Source organism: Aegilops tauschii, chromosome 1 (genome assembly GCF_002575655.3).
Source record: "Aegilops tauschii subsp. strangulata cultivar AL8/78 chromosome 1, Aet v6.0, whole genome shotgun sequence".
NCBI lineage: Eukaryota > Viridiplantae > Streptophyta > Magnoliopsida > Poales > Poaceae > Aegilops > Aegilops tauschii.
Window position 1 is genome coordinate 464606701 of NC_053035.3, and position 15549 is coordinate 464622249.

The 15549-nt window shown below is 45.3% G+C and overlaps 1 protein-coding gene across 1 annotated transcript; it reads right to left on the reverse strand.

Moving 5' to 3' along the window:
• Positions 1-531: 531 nt before the first annotated feature.
• Positions 532-15187, reverse strand: LOC109781477 (protein HEAT INTOLERANT 4). Its single transcript, XM_073501146.1, has 12 exons — positions 14862-15187; positions 14217-14255; positions 14064-14117; positions 13911-13974; positions 13270-13328; positions 12145-12269; positions 11947-12006; positions 11700-11758; positions 10813-10886; positions 10369-10407; positions 10224-10286; positions 532-837 (listed from the first exon to the last, which is right to left on the reverse strand). Exons 1-12 carry the CDS (start codon positions 15000-15002, stop codon positions 733-735), a joined length of 882 nt encoding a protein of 293 aa, XP_073357247.1. The 5' UTR covers positions 15003-15187; the 3' UTR covers positions 532-732.
• Positions 15188-15549: the final 362 nt, after the last annotated feature.

The following is a 15549-nucleotide window of genomic DNA, read 5'->3' on the forward strand; positions in this document are numbered from 1 at the left end:
GAACATTTCAAGGCATCTTGTATCAACAAGAGCGACGAGGGATGATCAAGAGAATGACAAGTGCATATAGATATCCATAGGGATATATCGGTGACAGTGGATTGCAAAGGCGAGGAGCACAAGGGTCTCGGGAAAATATCGAGGGATATCCTCAGAATCTTCTAACGAAGCAAGTGATCTTCCGGAATGAGGGCTCTTCGAGAGAAATAGTTACGAGAACCTAGAGTTAGAATTAGCAAAATCATTTAACCCGAATAGAAGAGAGATCAGAGTCCCAGAGCATAGACGAGGAGTAAAAGATCCTAATACCACCCAATGGTGATGTGGGCCGTAAGCCGCACAGCCAAGTTAGTAAAAAGCTTTGCAATGTCTAGACTCGACTTCAGCCAAGGAGTGTGGAATGGGGCTTCCTACAGGCAGTTGGCTCTGATACCAACTTGTGACGCCCCTGATTTGACCGTACACTAATCATGCACGCAAACGTGTACGATCAAGATCAGGGACTCACGGGGAGATATCACAACACAACTCTAAAACATAAATAAGTCATACAAGCATCATAATACAAGCCAGGGGCCTCGAGGGCTCGAATACAAGTGCTCAATCATAGACGAGTCAGCGGAAGCAACAATATCTGAGTACGGACATAAGTTAAACAAGTTTGCCTTAAGAAGCCTAGCACAAACTGGGATACAGATCAAAAGAGGCGCAGGCCTCCTGCCTGGGATCCTCCTAACTACTCCTGGTCGTCGTCAGCGGGCTGCACGTAGTAGTAGGCACCTCCAGTGTAGTAGGAGTCATCGTCAACGGTGGCGTCTGGCTCCTGGGCTCCAGCATCTGGTTGCGACAACCAGGTAGAAGGGAAAGGGGGAAAAGAGGGAGAAAAGCAACCATGAGTACTCATCCAAAGTACTCGCAAGCAAGGAGCTACACTACATATGCATGGGTATATGTGTAAAGGGCCATATCGGTGGACTGAACTGCATAATGCCAGAATAAGAGGGGGATAGCTAATCCTGTCGAAGACTACGCTTCAGGCCACCTCCATCTTGCAGCATGTAGAAGAGAATAGATGGTAAGTTCACCAAGTAGCATCGCATAGCATAATCCTACCCGGCGATCCCCTCCTCGTCGCCCTGTTAGAGAGCGATCACCGGGTTATATCTGGCACTTGGAAGGGTGTGTTTTATTAAGTATCCGGTTCTAGTTTTCATAAGGTCAAGGTACAACTCCGGGTCGTCCTTTTACCGAGGGACACGGCTATTCGAATAAATAAACTTCCCTGCAGGGGTGCACCACATAACCCAACACGCTCGATCCCATTTGGCCGGACACACTTTCCTGGGTCATGCCCGGCCTCGGAAGATCAACACGTCGCAGCCCTACCTAGGCACAACAGAGAGGTCAACACGCCGGTCTAAATCCTATGGCGCAGGGGTCTGGGCCCATCGCCCATTGCACACCTGCACGTTGCGAGGGCGGGCGGAAGCAGACCTAGCAACCTCCATTACAAAGGAAGTCACATTACGCGGTCCAATCTGGCGCGCGCCGCCCAGTCGCTGACGTCACGAAGGCTTCGGCTGATACCATGACGTCGAGTGCCCATAACTGTTCCCGCGTAGTTGGTTAGTGCGTATAGACCAAATGGCCAGACTCAGATCAAATACCAAGATCTGGTTAAGCATGTTATTTTTAAGTATCTGCGGACGCCGACCAGGGCCAGGCCCACCTCTCTCCTAGGTGGTCACAACCTGCCCTGTCGCTCCGCCACAAAGTAACAGTTGGGGGCCGTCAGGAACCCAGGCCCACCTCTACCGGGATGGAGCCACCTGTCCTTTCAGCCCCATCATCAGAATCACTTGCGGGTACTCAGCGAGCTGACCCGACTTTAGTCACCACATGTGTCATGTATATAAAGTATAAAGCATATACCCGTGATCACCTCCCTAGTGATCACGGCCCGATAGTATAGCATGGCAGACGGACAAGAGTGTAGGGCCACTGATCGAACACTAGCATCCTATACTAAGCAGTAGGATAGTAGGTAAGGGTAACAACTGTAGCAACAATGACAGGCTATGCAGCAGAATAGGATTAACCGAAAGCAGTAACATGCTACACTCTTCTAATGCAAGCAGTATAGAGAAGAATAGGCGATATCTGGTGATCAAGGGGGCGGGGGGCTTGCCTGGAAGCTCAGCCGAGAAGGAGGGGTCGTCAACACCGTAGTCGTACTGGGTAGTAGCGGCGTCGGTCTCGGTGTCCAGCGAGAGAAGAGGGGGAACAAACAATAAATTCAATGCAAACAAATGCATGACGATGCATGACATGACAAAGCGTGATGCTAGGCGTGCCCAATCGTGGTAGTAGGTGATACCGGCGAAGGGGGGAAACATCCGGGAAAGTATTCCTGGTGTTTCGCGTTTTCGGACAGATGAACCGGAGGGGGAAAGTTGCGAGTTCGATAGGTTAGGGATGTGTGGCGGACGAACGGGCTGCGTATTCGGATTTGTCTCGTCGTTCTGAGCAACTTTCATGTCCAAAGTTTTTCCATCCGAGCTACGGTTTATTTTATATTAATTTTAAAAGATTTAAATCATTTTAGGATTTATTTAATTACTTTAATTCAACATTATCCAGAACAGTGTTTGTTGACGTCATCATGACGTCAGCAGTCAACAGAGGTGTTGACCGGTCAAACTGACATGTGGGCCCAGTGGGACCCACCTGTCATACACTGTTAGGTTAATTAGGGTTTAGGTTAAACTAATTACTGTTTATTTAAACTACAGGTTAATTAGATTAATTAAATATGATAAATTAACTTAATTAATTAAATTTATTTTTATTATTAAATTTTTTTCTAATTGTTTTAATTCTTGTTTTTTTACACGTTCTGTGGGCGGGGCCCATATGTCATAGGCAGGGCCCGCCCAGTCATCATAGTTGACTTAGTCAACTGGTCAACAAGGGGGCCGGGCCCACAGGTCAGTGACCCAGCGGGGTGGCCCCAGGTGGCCACGTCGGCGTGGCGCCGGAGAGAGCTCCGGCGAGCCTCTTCCGCGGCGGATCTACGCCGGAGCCGGGCGGGATTCGTCCACACCGCACTATTTTGGGCGCGGTCGGGCTCGTTCGAACGACAAGACGACGGCGGAGCGATCTGTGACGGTGGCGGAGGCTGCGGTGGCCGGAGCTGTGCGCATCGAGCTCACCGGCGGCGAGGTTCTTCGGGCGAGGTACGGGAACGGGGTTACGGGGCACAAAGCGAGCTACGCGAGGTGCCTACGGTGCCTACTCGACGCGAGAAGCGGAACGTTGGCACGCACGGGACCAAATGGTCACCGTGGCCACGCCGGCGACGAGGCCAGGTGGCAGTGCGTTCGGGTGAGCGTGGAACGGGCGCTACAGACGATCAGAGGAGGCAGGGGAGGGCGCATCCGGCGCAGAGGCTCACCGGGGGAGCGTGGGGTCTGGGCAGAGGGCTCGGGGAGGACCGGTGGCGTAGATCAAGGACGAGGACGATGCGGTGGCCGAGCCGGAGAAGAAGAAGAGTGCGGCCACGCGAGGGGCTCCGGGGCTCGATCCAGCGGTGTAGTGGAAGTAGAGGACCACGGCGGAGCTGTAGGACTTGCCGGGGCGACGAACGGACGACGGTGGCCATGGCTACGGCGATCGACGGCGACGGGGGCGCTCGGGCATCTCGAACAGATGCGAGGAAGGGGACGAGAGGGGGATTGTGGCGCGCTAGGGTTTTGGGGGAGGGCGAGGGGGCATGTGGGGTGGGGAGACGAGGGGAACCCGTGGCTTTGCCCTTATCCTCTCCGGCGCCGCCGGTGAGGTGGTCTGGCGGGAGCGCGCTCGGGCGCTCGGTCGCTACAGCAGTGAAAGGCGGAACGGCCCCGAGGCGCTACCCGGCCGGCTGGGCCTGCTGGGCTAAGGCCTAGTGGGGCAGGGGGGCTTCTGTTTTATTTTATTTTTTTGTTTTGTATTTCCTTTTTGTTTTATTTATTTTCTTGTTTCTGTTTTCTCTTACTTAATTAATAGTTTATAGTTTTACAAAAAGTGAAACCCACTCCTAAATTAGATTTGTAAAAATCAACTGTTCTCACAAAAAGTTTGGGACAAAAGTAAAGTACCTTGTATTCTTTATTAATTAAAAAGTATTTAAGTTATTGTTTCAGTCACTGTTTTATTTATTCTAGCGCATTCAAATACTTTTAAAAATGTTGGTTTCTCCACCATTATTACTTAGGATTTATTTGGCTCCCTCCGAACATTTTAGTTTTAATATTTAAAAACTTTTATTGTTTGCTTGATCTTGAATTTGAATTTGAATCGGTTTTGAACTAACGTGAAATTAGCAACAGTAATCGAGGTTACGTGGCATCATTAGTAGAGTGTTACTGTAGCTTAATTATCCGGGCGTCACACTGGCCACCACATCATTGATGGCGGCGATCGTCGGCTTCCTCGCACCTTCTTCACGCCTGCTGCTCGTCCGCCCCGTCGTCATGAGGACTTCATGGTCACAGAGGTGATGCCTGCACCTGAGGGGCCGCTCGGCCCGGTGCGGGAAGAGGTTGTCCAGTTTCTGCAAAAGAGAGGTATTCTGGTCCGATCTGCTCAGCCGTCGTTTCATGGGGTGGGTTTGTTCCAAGTCAGGGATCTGTCAGTTAGATACACCTTGATTCAGCATGCACCTTTTCCGTTGGGCAACGATCGTTTTTTTTAGATTTATGAAGCATGATGAGGGGGGGAAATTCAAGGGAACACATGGTTTTCGTAAGGGCTGGTTAATGTTCATTGGGATTCCTCTGGATTACCGCACTACAGAATACATCTCGCAGGCTGTAGGCACTTTCTAAAAGTTTATTTCTCGGGACAGTGAGGATCCTTACCTTGTCCGGACTTTGGTTGAGGCTAGCTTTCCAGATACGCCGTTGGTTCCAAGAGATGTTGTTTTTGGTGATTATGCGGAATGGGGAGGTGCTCAAGTGTCTTGGACTGCTGCATGTTATGTTCTTGGTGCGGATTTTGCGGATCATATACCAAACGACGAAGACCCAATGCCTCTGGATGGAAACCCCCATCCGTTGCCTGGTAATCTGGTACCGGATAACTTGTCGTTTGTTTTGCCACCATACCCAATGTTGGGATGGAATGATGCACCTGTCGTTCCTCCCCCTCCACCTGTGAATGATGAAGTGCCTGGTTGGGGTAATGCCATGTGGGGAGATGAAGCAGAGGATGAGCAGGCCCTGCAGCCGGCTGCTCCTGAACAGGATCAAGTTTCTATTGTGATTGATCAGCCGGAGGGATCAGTTTCTGTGGACCAACAGGAGCAGGGCATTGATATCCAACAGCAACATGATTTGCCTCTCCCAGATCTTCAGCAGCATCCTGTCTTCGAGGAGAATCAGCTGGCAATTGTGCCTTACCAACCTCCCGTGATTCAACAACATGAGATCTTTATTGGCATGTCACGCATTGTGGCTAGACCTCCTCTCCCTCCGGAGATGATTTGGAAGAGGTCTTTCCAGAACCACAGATGATGATTTGCCAAGGTCTATCTTCTTCAAACCGATGGGCACAATCATTTATTCCAAGAGGTCTTGGTCCATTGCTTTTGATGAATCCAGAAAGATGTCTTGTTTGACTGCTTCCTTGCCCATGGTTGCTACTGTCAGAAGACCTGTCATGGTGAAGCGCCCAGTGGCCGCCGGCTGATTCAGTTTCTGTTTCTAAAGAAGTTGCATCTGGTAATTCTGCTGTCTCTGTCTCTGCTGAATCATCATCTGTGGTTTTCTCTGTGGAGCAAACTACCGCGAGAAAGCAGAGAGAGAAGAAGAAGGCTCCTGTTGTTGATACGTCACTGAGACGTTGCACTCGGAGCGCGGCAAAGTTAGATGGCTTCAAAAATGTGGTTTTCGAGCAGCTCTCGCTTCAGCCATCAAAGAAGCGCCCCCGTGCCAAGCCCATGGAGAACAAGGCCCAGCCCACTTCTGCGGATGGCCCTGAAGATGCACAGCCTGCTGAACCACCGCATACCCCAATTCATGTTCTTCAGGCTATGGGCGCGGAGCTGGAGATTGATCCTTCCCTTCTATCGGTGGACAAGCTTATGGCTAATCCACAGGAGGATTCTTCTGCATCTTCAGCTTAATGATTATGTTAGCTACTATGTCAAGGCCTAGAGAGCCTGTTATGTTTGCTTTCTTTATTGTTGAACTGCGTCCGGCTCGGGAAGTGGCACATTGTGGTACTGAACTCTGTTATCTTCTGGGTGGTATGGCATTGTGTGTCATGCTATATCTGTTCTTCTATTCCTCAGTGATTAATGAATCGTGTGTCAACGCGTAGTTGGAAAATTTTATGTTGGAATGTTCGCGGTCTGAATTCTGATGCTAGGCAGCGTTCTGTCAAGGAGAAAGTGACTGAAAGTCAGTGTTCTGTGGTTTGTCTTCAAGAAACTAAGCTCTCCTCATGCTCGCGTACAACTATGAAAAGCATCTGTCCCTATGGCTTTGATCAATTTGTTGAGTCCCCCTCTAGAGGTGCCTCTGGGGGTCTTTTAACTGCGTGGCGATCTGACGTGTTTCATGGCACTCTGCTAGAAGTTAAACCCTACGCTATTGTTATGCAGTTTACCTCTGTTCATAATAACGAACAGTGGTTTCTGGTTAATGTTTATGGCCCCTGTCAGGGTGAGTTGCGTGATGAGTTTGTTTCCTGGATCTACAATTTGGACATCGACCCGGACCAGAAGTGGATGTTGATGGGGGATTTCAACTTTATTCGTTCCACTGAAAATAGGAACCTCCCTGGTGGCGATATCAATGATATGTTTATTTTCAATGAAATTATTGGCCATTTGGGACTGCTGGAACTTCCTTTAAAGGGAAGAAAGTTTACTTGGTCTAACATGCAGGACACGCCTCTTGTGGAACAACTAGACTGGGTTTTTACCTCTGCCAGTTGGATTAACCTATACCCCATGACGCAAGTGACTCCTTTGGCTAAGACTGCGTCTGATCATGTGCCTTGTCTGGTTACCATCAGTACATCAATTCCAAAGGCGCATATTTTCAGGTTTGAAAATTTTTGGGTCCATCAGGCTGGTTTTATGGATTGTGTGAAGGAGGTTTGGACTCGTCCTTCTCATAAGACCCATATTTCAGCAATTATTGTTGATAAATTAAAGGCTTTGCGGTTTGCATTGAAGAAATGGAAGAAAGGTTTATCACATATTAAAAGGTTAATTGAGAAATGCAACTGGGTAATTCTTTGGTTGGACAATCTTGAGGACATGAGGTCTCTTTCCAGACCTTAGAGCAATTTCAGGAAAGTCACTAAACTGCACCATGAGCATCTGCTGCACATGCAATATCTATACTGGAGGAAGAGATGTACCATCAGGTATATCAAAGTGGGAGAGGAAAACTCCAAGTTCTTTTAGGCCATGGCAACTGATAGATATAGAAAGAATTCTATTGCTAGCCTTTTGTTGTCTGATGGCTCTGTCATGTCAGATCATGAGGAAATGGCCAAAGAGTTCTTGTCTTCCTTCAAAAGCAGAATGGGGACGGTTCGGCCAATATCTTTGGATGAGAACATATTGTCTTTAATACCTAGGGTTCAGGGCTTGGAGGTGCTCACAAAACCTTTTGATCTAAAGGAAATTGAACAGGTTATTAAAGAAATGCCTACTGATAAGGCACCTGGGCCTGATGGCTTCAATGGAATTTTTAAAAAAAGTGTTGGCACATAATATCTGCTGATTTTATTCAGCTGGTACATGAGTTTCATGCTGGAACAGTTCAGTTAGAAAATCTCAATGATGCATACATTACTCTGATCCCAAAGAAACAGACACCTGAGAGTGTGGGAGACTTTAGGCCTATTTCACTCACTAGTGTTGGTCTGAAATTTCTTACAAAGCTTGCTGCTAATAGATTTCAACAGGAGATCATCAAATGTGTGCATAAAAATCAGTATGGTTTCATAAAATCAAGAACTATCCAGGATTGCCTTGCTTGGACCTTTGAATATATCCATCAGTGTAATCAGTCTAAACGGCCCATCCTTTTGCTTAAGTTAGACTTTGAAAAGGCTTTTGATTCTATCCAGCATGAGGCTATCATAAGGATTCTTGTTGCAAAAGGTTTTGACAAAAGATGGATTACATGGATTAAGCAGTTGTTGTCATCAGGCACTTCTTCTGTCTTGCTGAATGGAGTTCCCGGTAACCATTTTAAATGCAAATGTGGAGTTAAGCAAGGAGACCCAATCTCTCCCTTGCTCTTTGTTATTGTGGCTGACCTCTTGCAGACATTGATCAATGATCTTCTTCAGCAGGGTTTAATAAGCAGGCCACTACCAACCCATGATCCTGATTTCCCTGTTGTCCAATATGCTGATGACACACTGCTTTTCTTAAATGCTGACAAGGGTCAATTGGGGGCACTGAAATCAGTGTTATATTCTTTCTCAGAGGCAACTGGTCTTCAGATTAACTTCCATAAATCCTCCATGTATCCTATTAATGTGATTAACCAGGTTGCTACTGATCTTGCTGCCTTTTTTGGATGTAAGTTAGGCAAAATGCCTTTCACATATCTAGGTCTGCCGGTGGGGACTACCAGGCCCAAGATTGTGGATCTACTTCCCCTAGTGGATTGTATGGAGAGAAGATTGACAACAAGTTCTTGGTTTTTGCCTCAAGGGAGTAGACTACAATTAGTAAACTCTGTCATTTCTTCTTTGCCTATCTTCTTCCTTTGCAGCTTGTCAATTCCTCATGGTATTTTGAAGCAGTTGGAAAGGATTCAGAGGCAGTGTTTATGGAGGAAATATGGTCAGGAGAGGGGCCATTCTCTGGCTGCCTGGCCACTTGTTTGCAAGCCTAAATCGAAGGGGGGGCTTGGAATCTTAAACCTTGGTTTGCAAAATGAAGCTCTCCTTCTGAAACATCTGAATAAATTTTATAATAAGATGGATGTGCCTTGGGTTCAGTTAGTCTGGGATTCTTACTATTTCCAAAGGATTCCACATGATACTATTCTTTGTGGCTCTTTTTGGTGGAGAGATGTCTGCAAGTTGATGGATAATTTCAGAGCAGTTACTTCGGTTGATGTTCATAGTGGAGATACTGTGCTGTTCTGGTCTGATCATTGGCAAATTGGAAACAGTTATGTCCCTCTTCAAGATCGATTTCCTAGGCTCTATTCCTTTTGTCTCCACAAAAACCTCTCAGTCAGGGAAGTCTTTCAGGCTAGTAGTTTCCAAGACCTTTTTTACTTGCCTCTTTCTGAACAAGCCTTTCAGGATCTACAGCAGCTCTCGTCCTTAATGGGGTCTTTCCATATAGACAGTACCTGTCATGACTCTTGGGGGTGGAGGCATGGCAAGAAGTCTGAATATACTGCAAAAAAGTTTTATGACTTTGTCTATCAGCCAATGGTAGCAAACCCCATCCTGGGGTGGATCTGGAGGAGTTGCTGTACAATGTCGATCAAGATGTTTGCTTGGCTTGTTATAATGGACAGGGTTAACACTAAGGACATGATCCAGAGGAGGCACTGGAGGATTAATGATGGGTCTGAATGTGTACTTTGTCCAACTAGGATACTGGAGGACAGAAACCACCTCTTTTTCCAATGCAATTTCAGTGTTCGGGTGTGGATTTATCTGCAAATTATATGGAAAGACAGTGATGACATGGTGGAGATTGCATGCCATGCTAGAAAGGATTTCAACAAACCATTCTTTGGGGAGGTGGTATTCACTGCGTGGTGGAATATTTGGAAGGTCAGGAATGACAGAGCTTTCAGGAACATGAAACCATCTTTCAGGGCGTGGAGAAATGGCTTCATTCATGATCTCACTCAGCTCTCTCATAGAATCAAACGGAAGTATAGAGAGGCCTTACTTAAGTGGATTGATTTCCTACCTCCTTGAGGAGAGTTGGTTAAGTGTAACATTGTAATTATCCCTCCCTTGTATAGCCTTCTTTAGATTCTTGTTTTATTCTTCTTTTTATTTTTCCTCAACTTGAGGAAGCACTGTATTGTTCCTACTATTATCATTAACAAAATGCTGTGGGGTGTAAGCCCTGCAGTCTTCAAGGTCAAAAAAAGAAGAAAACTTATCAAGAAAAAATGATCATAGGCTATGCTAAGTATCCTTTATAATAGACCAAGCACATAAATCACTGCAATGTGCACCTTAAAATTTTCTTTCTCATCCTCTGGCAATTCCTCAGCTTTAACTAGGTCGTCAGTAAACTCCTGCATTGCAACACAATGATTGGACACAGATGCTCTTCAAATGATAGTGCGCCATCAGAGTAAAGAACAAATATACACACACCTCATAGTTATCCATTTCCCAGTCAAACGGGCAAACTATCTGCAACAGAAATCACAAAAGTTTATGATAACAACAATTAACAGCTATTGCAATCAAAATCCTGTGTACTATATTACTAAGTGGAACTAGGGGTGAGATTTCGTAGCAGGGGCCAGGGGGTCACACCTTTCGCCACTTCGAGTTAATCTGCTACCCCAACTTTATTTATTCCCATATAAGCCCGAAAAGGTAGCTCATGCGGATTAAGTTTAGATGCAGATTGCGGCGACAAAAACAAAAAAGTACTCTTGCGAGATTTTTTAATTTATTAATTTAGTAATTATGACTCCTAGATGAAAATATAGTGAACTGCTTCCTTTAAGAAAGTATATATAAGAGGTGCAACAAAAGTTCATAACTATTTAGGCCATACTCATAACAATGGACCTACGAAAAGAAGCTTACCGGGGGTTCTAGAGGATATATGATATCGACAGTTGTATCATGGTCCTCTTCAGGAGAAATAAGCGACATATAATCTGCAGAAAACCATATTATCAAACACTTCAAATATAACGTATCTAACTCAAACCATCTAATCTACCCGTCGAACAACGTAAGGATGTGTGCATGTATTTTTTTTAAATCCCACGGTCTGCTGTTTAATTGTTTAGGTGGATGTGTTGAGCTGAGGTTATTTGTGTGATAATCTGAACCTTGAGCTTTGGCATGTGGTGACAAATTTGGATTGAATGTACAAAGACCATCAAAGATCAAACCAATGCTCATATGCAATACACAATTGGAAAGAAAGACCATTTTTTGCAAGAGAAGTCTTGATTGAGACGGAGAATAAGCAAGCGTTAATCTTAAAATGTTATTAGTTACCTATAAGAGTACAAATGTATGCAATTTATAATTTTGTTAATGCAATATGGGCATCCAACAAGAGCAAATCAAGCAATCAACTCAGTCACATGTAACCTGACTCCCAATCAGTATAATCAGCAATTAAGTAGGAAGGAGCTACTAATCCCATAGCATAACATGTAACTCAAATGTCACTCGGTTTAATCAGCAATCGATTAGGAAAGGGCTACTAACTCCATAACATATTGTTGCATTGCAACCATTTAACTACAGGTAGTCGCAGCCTCACAGAACTTCATGCGTAAATTCAGATAGTGTAGTTAACATGCTAGGCTGGACCAAGTCACATATGGGTACAGAAATAGAGCCTCTCTAAAGTTATTAGATAGTAAGGAGATCCAAACGCAATGACAACTATTTCCTTATACATGCAACTATAGAGTTCAGCCCTACGAAAAATAATCCCAATTAATGCAGCTTACATGGCATGCAGTAGTCAAACTTCTTGACTCGCTCAGTTTTCAGATGCTTCAGCGCAGACCTGTAATAAATACAAACTTAAGATAATGTATCGACTCACAAAAAAAAGGTTGAGGTTCGAGACAGTTACACGCCACATATTACTGCATGACAACATCCCCGGTAAACTAAAAAATAACAGTAACATGAATGTATGCCTTCAAGCACCAACTGTAAGCGAGGAGTGAGAATACTGCGAATAAAACTGACCTTCGCTGGGAGCAATGAAGAGTGAATATTTTTGTTTTCAAACCCTCAATCCTGCTGAGCCTGTAGACCAAGTAAAAAGTGAAGTGAACAACATTGCAAAATTGCGACGATGGGCAAACAAATATAAGAACATATAGTCACCCAAAAGGCCAAAGCAGAAATAAACAAATGCGACTCATACAGATAGCATGGACATACCGGTCCTCGAGTGGAACATAGGGCACCCAGGACATCTTCATTGCTCTCATTGGTAGTATTTCTTCATATGCCCTTTGGACATAATTTATGCCAACTTTATCTGAAGGGGCGCAAGGACAATCAACCTGCACCACACACATAGTTGCAAGAGCTAACTGAGATCTAGCATCAGAAAATAAATACTCCCTCCATTTACTTATACAAGGTCACTATGAAATATAAATTTTGCATCTATACAAGGCCACCAACAGCAATCGAGACAAAAATTAATGATGTTTCCTCGTACTAGCAACTTGTTTAATACTTGCATGCATTCAGTCATAATGATACTAGCTACTTCCCCCACTCAGCTTTCTTGCATGCATGCGATGTATTAATGATCACAGTAAACGAACAGAAAAGTTAAGTTGCAAAACATGTATTAAATTTTATCTTGGTACCTGTAATTTGAGTTTGTGGCCTTGTATATAAAAATGGAGGGAGTAGAAAATATCTAGTCTCAATCGATGAAACAATCATAAGCTACAAATATGCCAAGAAACATTTCCCACTGCAAGCTACTTTCAGCAGAATAGGAAAAACATTTGAGAGCATGGGTTAGAGGCAGTAACTCGCACCAATGAAATGTTTTGGAGTAAATAATGTGGCAAGAATATGGGGCTTATTGACTCCTTTCGGAATACATAAGAGGTATACCAGGAAGGAATACTTTGAGACTGGCATTATTACAGAATAATAATAGAGGTACGGACAAGTAAATGTTCTTATCAGGATCAAGACTATTAAAGGTTTTTAATCCTGCAGTACCATGGTTCACAGTGGTAAAATCTCCAGCAAGAACAAGGGGATTGCTAATAGAAAGACATGCAATTTTAAAAAATAGTTCTTGTAGTTTATGCCTACAAATGGTGAAACAGGTGTGCATTTTCTGTAATGCAAGAGATAAACAAAATAGTTGGCTAGCATAACCATGAGAAGATGTAACTCAAGATATGGTGTATCGCAGAAACATTTTCCTGTTCAGGCAATGCATTTCTTATCAGTGCACTACAGAACTTAAAGACAAAGATGGTAAACATAACTATGGAATAAATGTTCGAATCAAGGGAAGGAATGAGAACCCACAGCGACTACAGTAGGAACAAATACCATCTTCTGTTCGCCATTAACATGCAACTGCTGAGCTGCAGACCAACAGAAATAAGTCAATCCGAGAAATTGCTTTGTGGTAACTATTCGACATGCTAGTACAGTCCAAGAAAAAATTAAACAGATAACAGTGATGATTCTGTTTCTGCAACACATCCACTTTTAATATCCAGTATATCTATGATGCGAATGGTGGAACAAATCAATGTTAACATCCATAAACCCCAGAAATACCAACCAACTGCAAAGTGCAAAATGTACTAGCCACCAACCTTGACATTTCTCATCATATAAGGAAACAACGGAGTAATTTTAATTTTAAAAAGATCTAACAAAGGATCATTTACTTGCTGGCTGTGTAGAGGAAACATTTCAGCACTAATAAACCACGCAAAAGTAGCTCTACGGCATCAGTACTGAAACTTTCTAAACCACAAACAGATTCCTCGGCTATATTGTACACTTCACAACTAAATTTACCCCAGATGATTCAAACAAGAAACGATACCCTCAGTGACACCAGTTTATTGCCGGTTACGAAAATATTTCGAAAGCTGATATGCAGATATGCATCAGAGATATAAACTTCAACGTATCCCAAGAGAGAGCATACTTACGTTCGGTGTTTGCAAATAAGTAAACTGTCTTCCCATACAGCTCTCCCCCTTCTTCTAGAGCTTTCTGCCCACCAACAATGAACCATGAATCATGCGGTAAAGAAGCAATAATATCAACTAGAAGCCCAGCAGAGTCACATGTCCTATATATACCTCTAAATTTTGAAAGTTCCAGTTGAACTCCTTTATCTTGTCAATGTTTCCCCACTGTAGGAACAGATATAGATAATCAATAAGAGCAAGCAGAACTGCACAATGCATAGTTGTCAAAATAATGCGCAACAGTAGATAGGTATGTGCACAGACCTCGGTTCCAATGGGGAAGGCCGACAACCAAAGATCCTCCTGAACACAGCAACAAACCATAAGTCAGGATGAGCAAAAAGCGATACAGCAACATTGTACGCAAGGGATAATGCATTTATGCATACTCATGAAGTGGTCAGACACTTCAAATCATATAACAGAGCATCAAAAAGTGCTTATCAGGGTCAGCGATAGTAGCACTAGTGTGGTCAAAGAAACTTCTGACGGACAGCTTTGTCAAAACCATTAGCACATTATCTTGCAGGCCAGTGCGCGTGTAGAAAATCGCCGCTACAGCGATCGTCTATATCTGTTCCTAGAGTGGGAAAATATGCTGTGATTGGGCTGGCAAAAACATGCCCTGTAAGCCTCGCGGCAAAATCACTGATCGACAAGTAATTACTGATCCATCTGATACAACAATGCAGGTGCTGTAAACTAGTCCAACAGGCTGCAACTACTGATCGGCAAGTAGTCAGCATCGCACCCCTGCTCTCCCTTGTGAGACCCGACCAATGTAGGCCTCGCGGCAGAATCAGCTCTCCGCTACTCGGAAGACACCGGAGCTACAAGCCTAGCAAACAAGCAAGCACGCAGCCGGGGAAGAGTCGGCGGCGAATTACATCGAGTCTGCTCGGTGCTCACCAGGTTCCGCCTCTCGGCAAAGCGCTCCGGCGCCGCCGTCCCCGGCCTGGCCGTCCCCCGCCTCGCCGGCGCCGGCCTCGCCGTCCTGCTCGAGCCGCCGGCCTCCGCGGCCGCGCGCTTCCTGCTCCTGGGCCCCGGCATTGCTCTCCAACTGGAACGCCGCAGGAGGACAGGGGGCAGGGCAGGGGCTCGCGTCTCGGTTTGGATTTTGGGGAGAGAGATGCCGCTTAAATTGGCGCCTCGCGTGGATTGGACGCGAATCGGAGCGTCAAATCGACGCGATCCTTTCCGAAAAAGGAAAACCGACGCGATCCGAACCCGGCACGAATCGGGGCTGCGGTTTGTGAGGTTTTTTTTTTGAGACATCGCGGTTTGTGAGGGTGTGGTGGTGAAGAGGAGGCGATGGGGAAAAGGAGCCCCGGCCAGGGCCATCCCTGGGCCGGGGAAACAAGTATAGCCATCTAAACGTGAGGCCCAGCCAACCTACTAAAGAGCAATAAAAAATCCTTATAGGCCCAAGCAGCTGGACGCGAGGCCATTACGCTTTGATCAATTCCTGGGAGCAACTAGTTAACGAGCGCTCCTTCGGGAGCCTCGCACCGATCAGCGTCACTTGGCGCGCTCTCAGCCATTCGCCACATGTCACGCTCTGGACGCTCCCTCCAGATTTTGTTTTTTTATTGTTCCG

Coding starts and splice junctions, on each gene's coding strand:
- LOC109781477 (XM_073501146.1), bottom strand. CDS start 15,002: ATGCCGGGGCCCAGGAGCAGGAAGCGCGCGGCCGCGGAGGCCGGCGGC. Junction 14,256..14,861: donor TTGCCGAGAGGCGGAACCTG/GTGAGCACCGAG, acceptor TGCTGTGTTCAG/GAGGATCTTTGGTTGTCGGC. Junction 12,007..12,144: donor TATGTTCCACTCGAGGACCG/GTATGTCCATGC, acceptor CTTGGTCTACAG/GCTCAGCAGGATTGAGGGTT.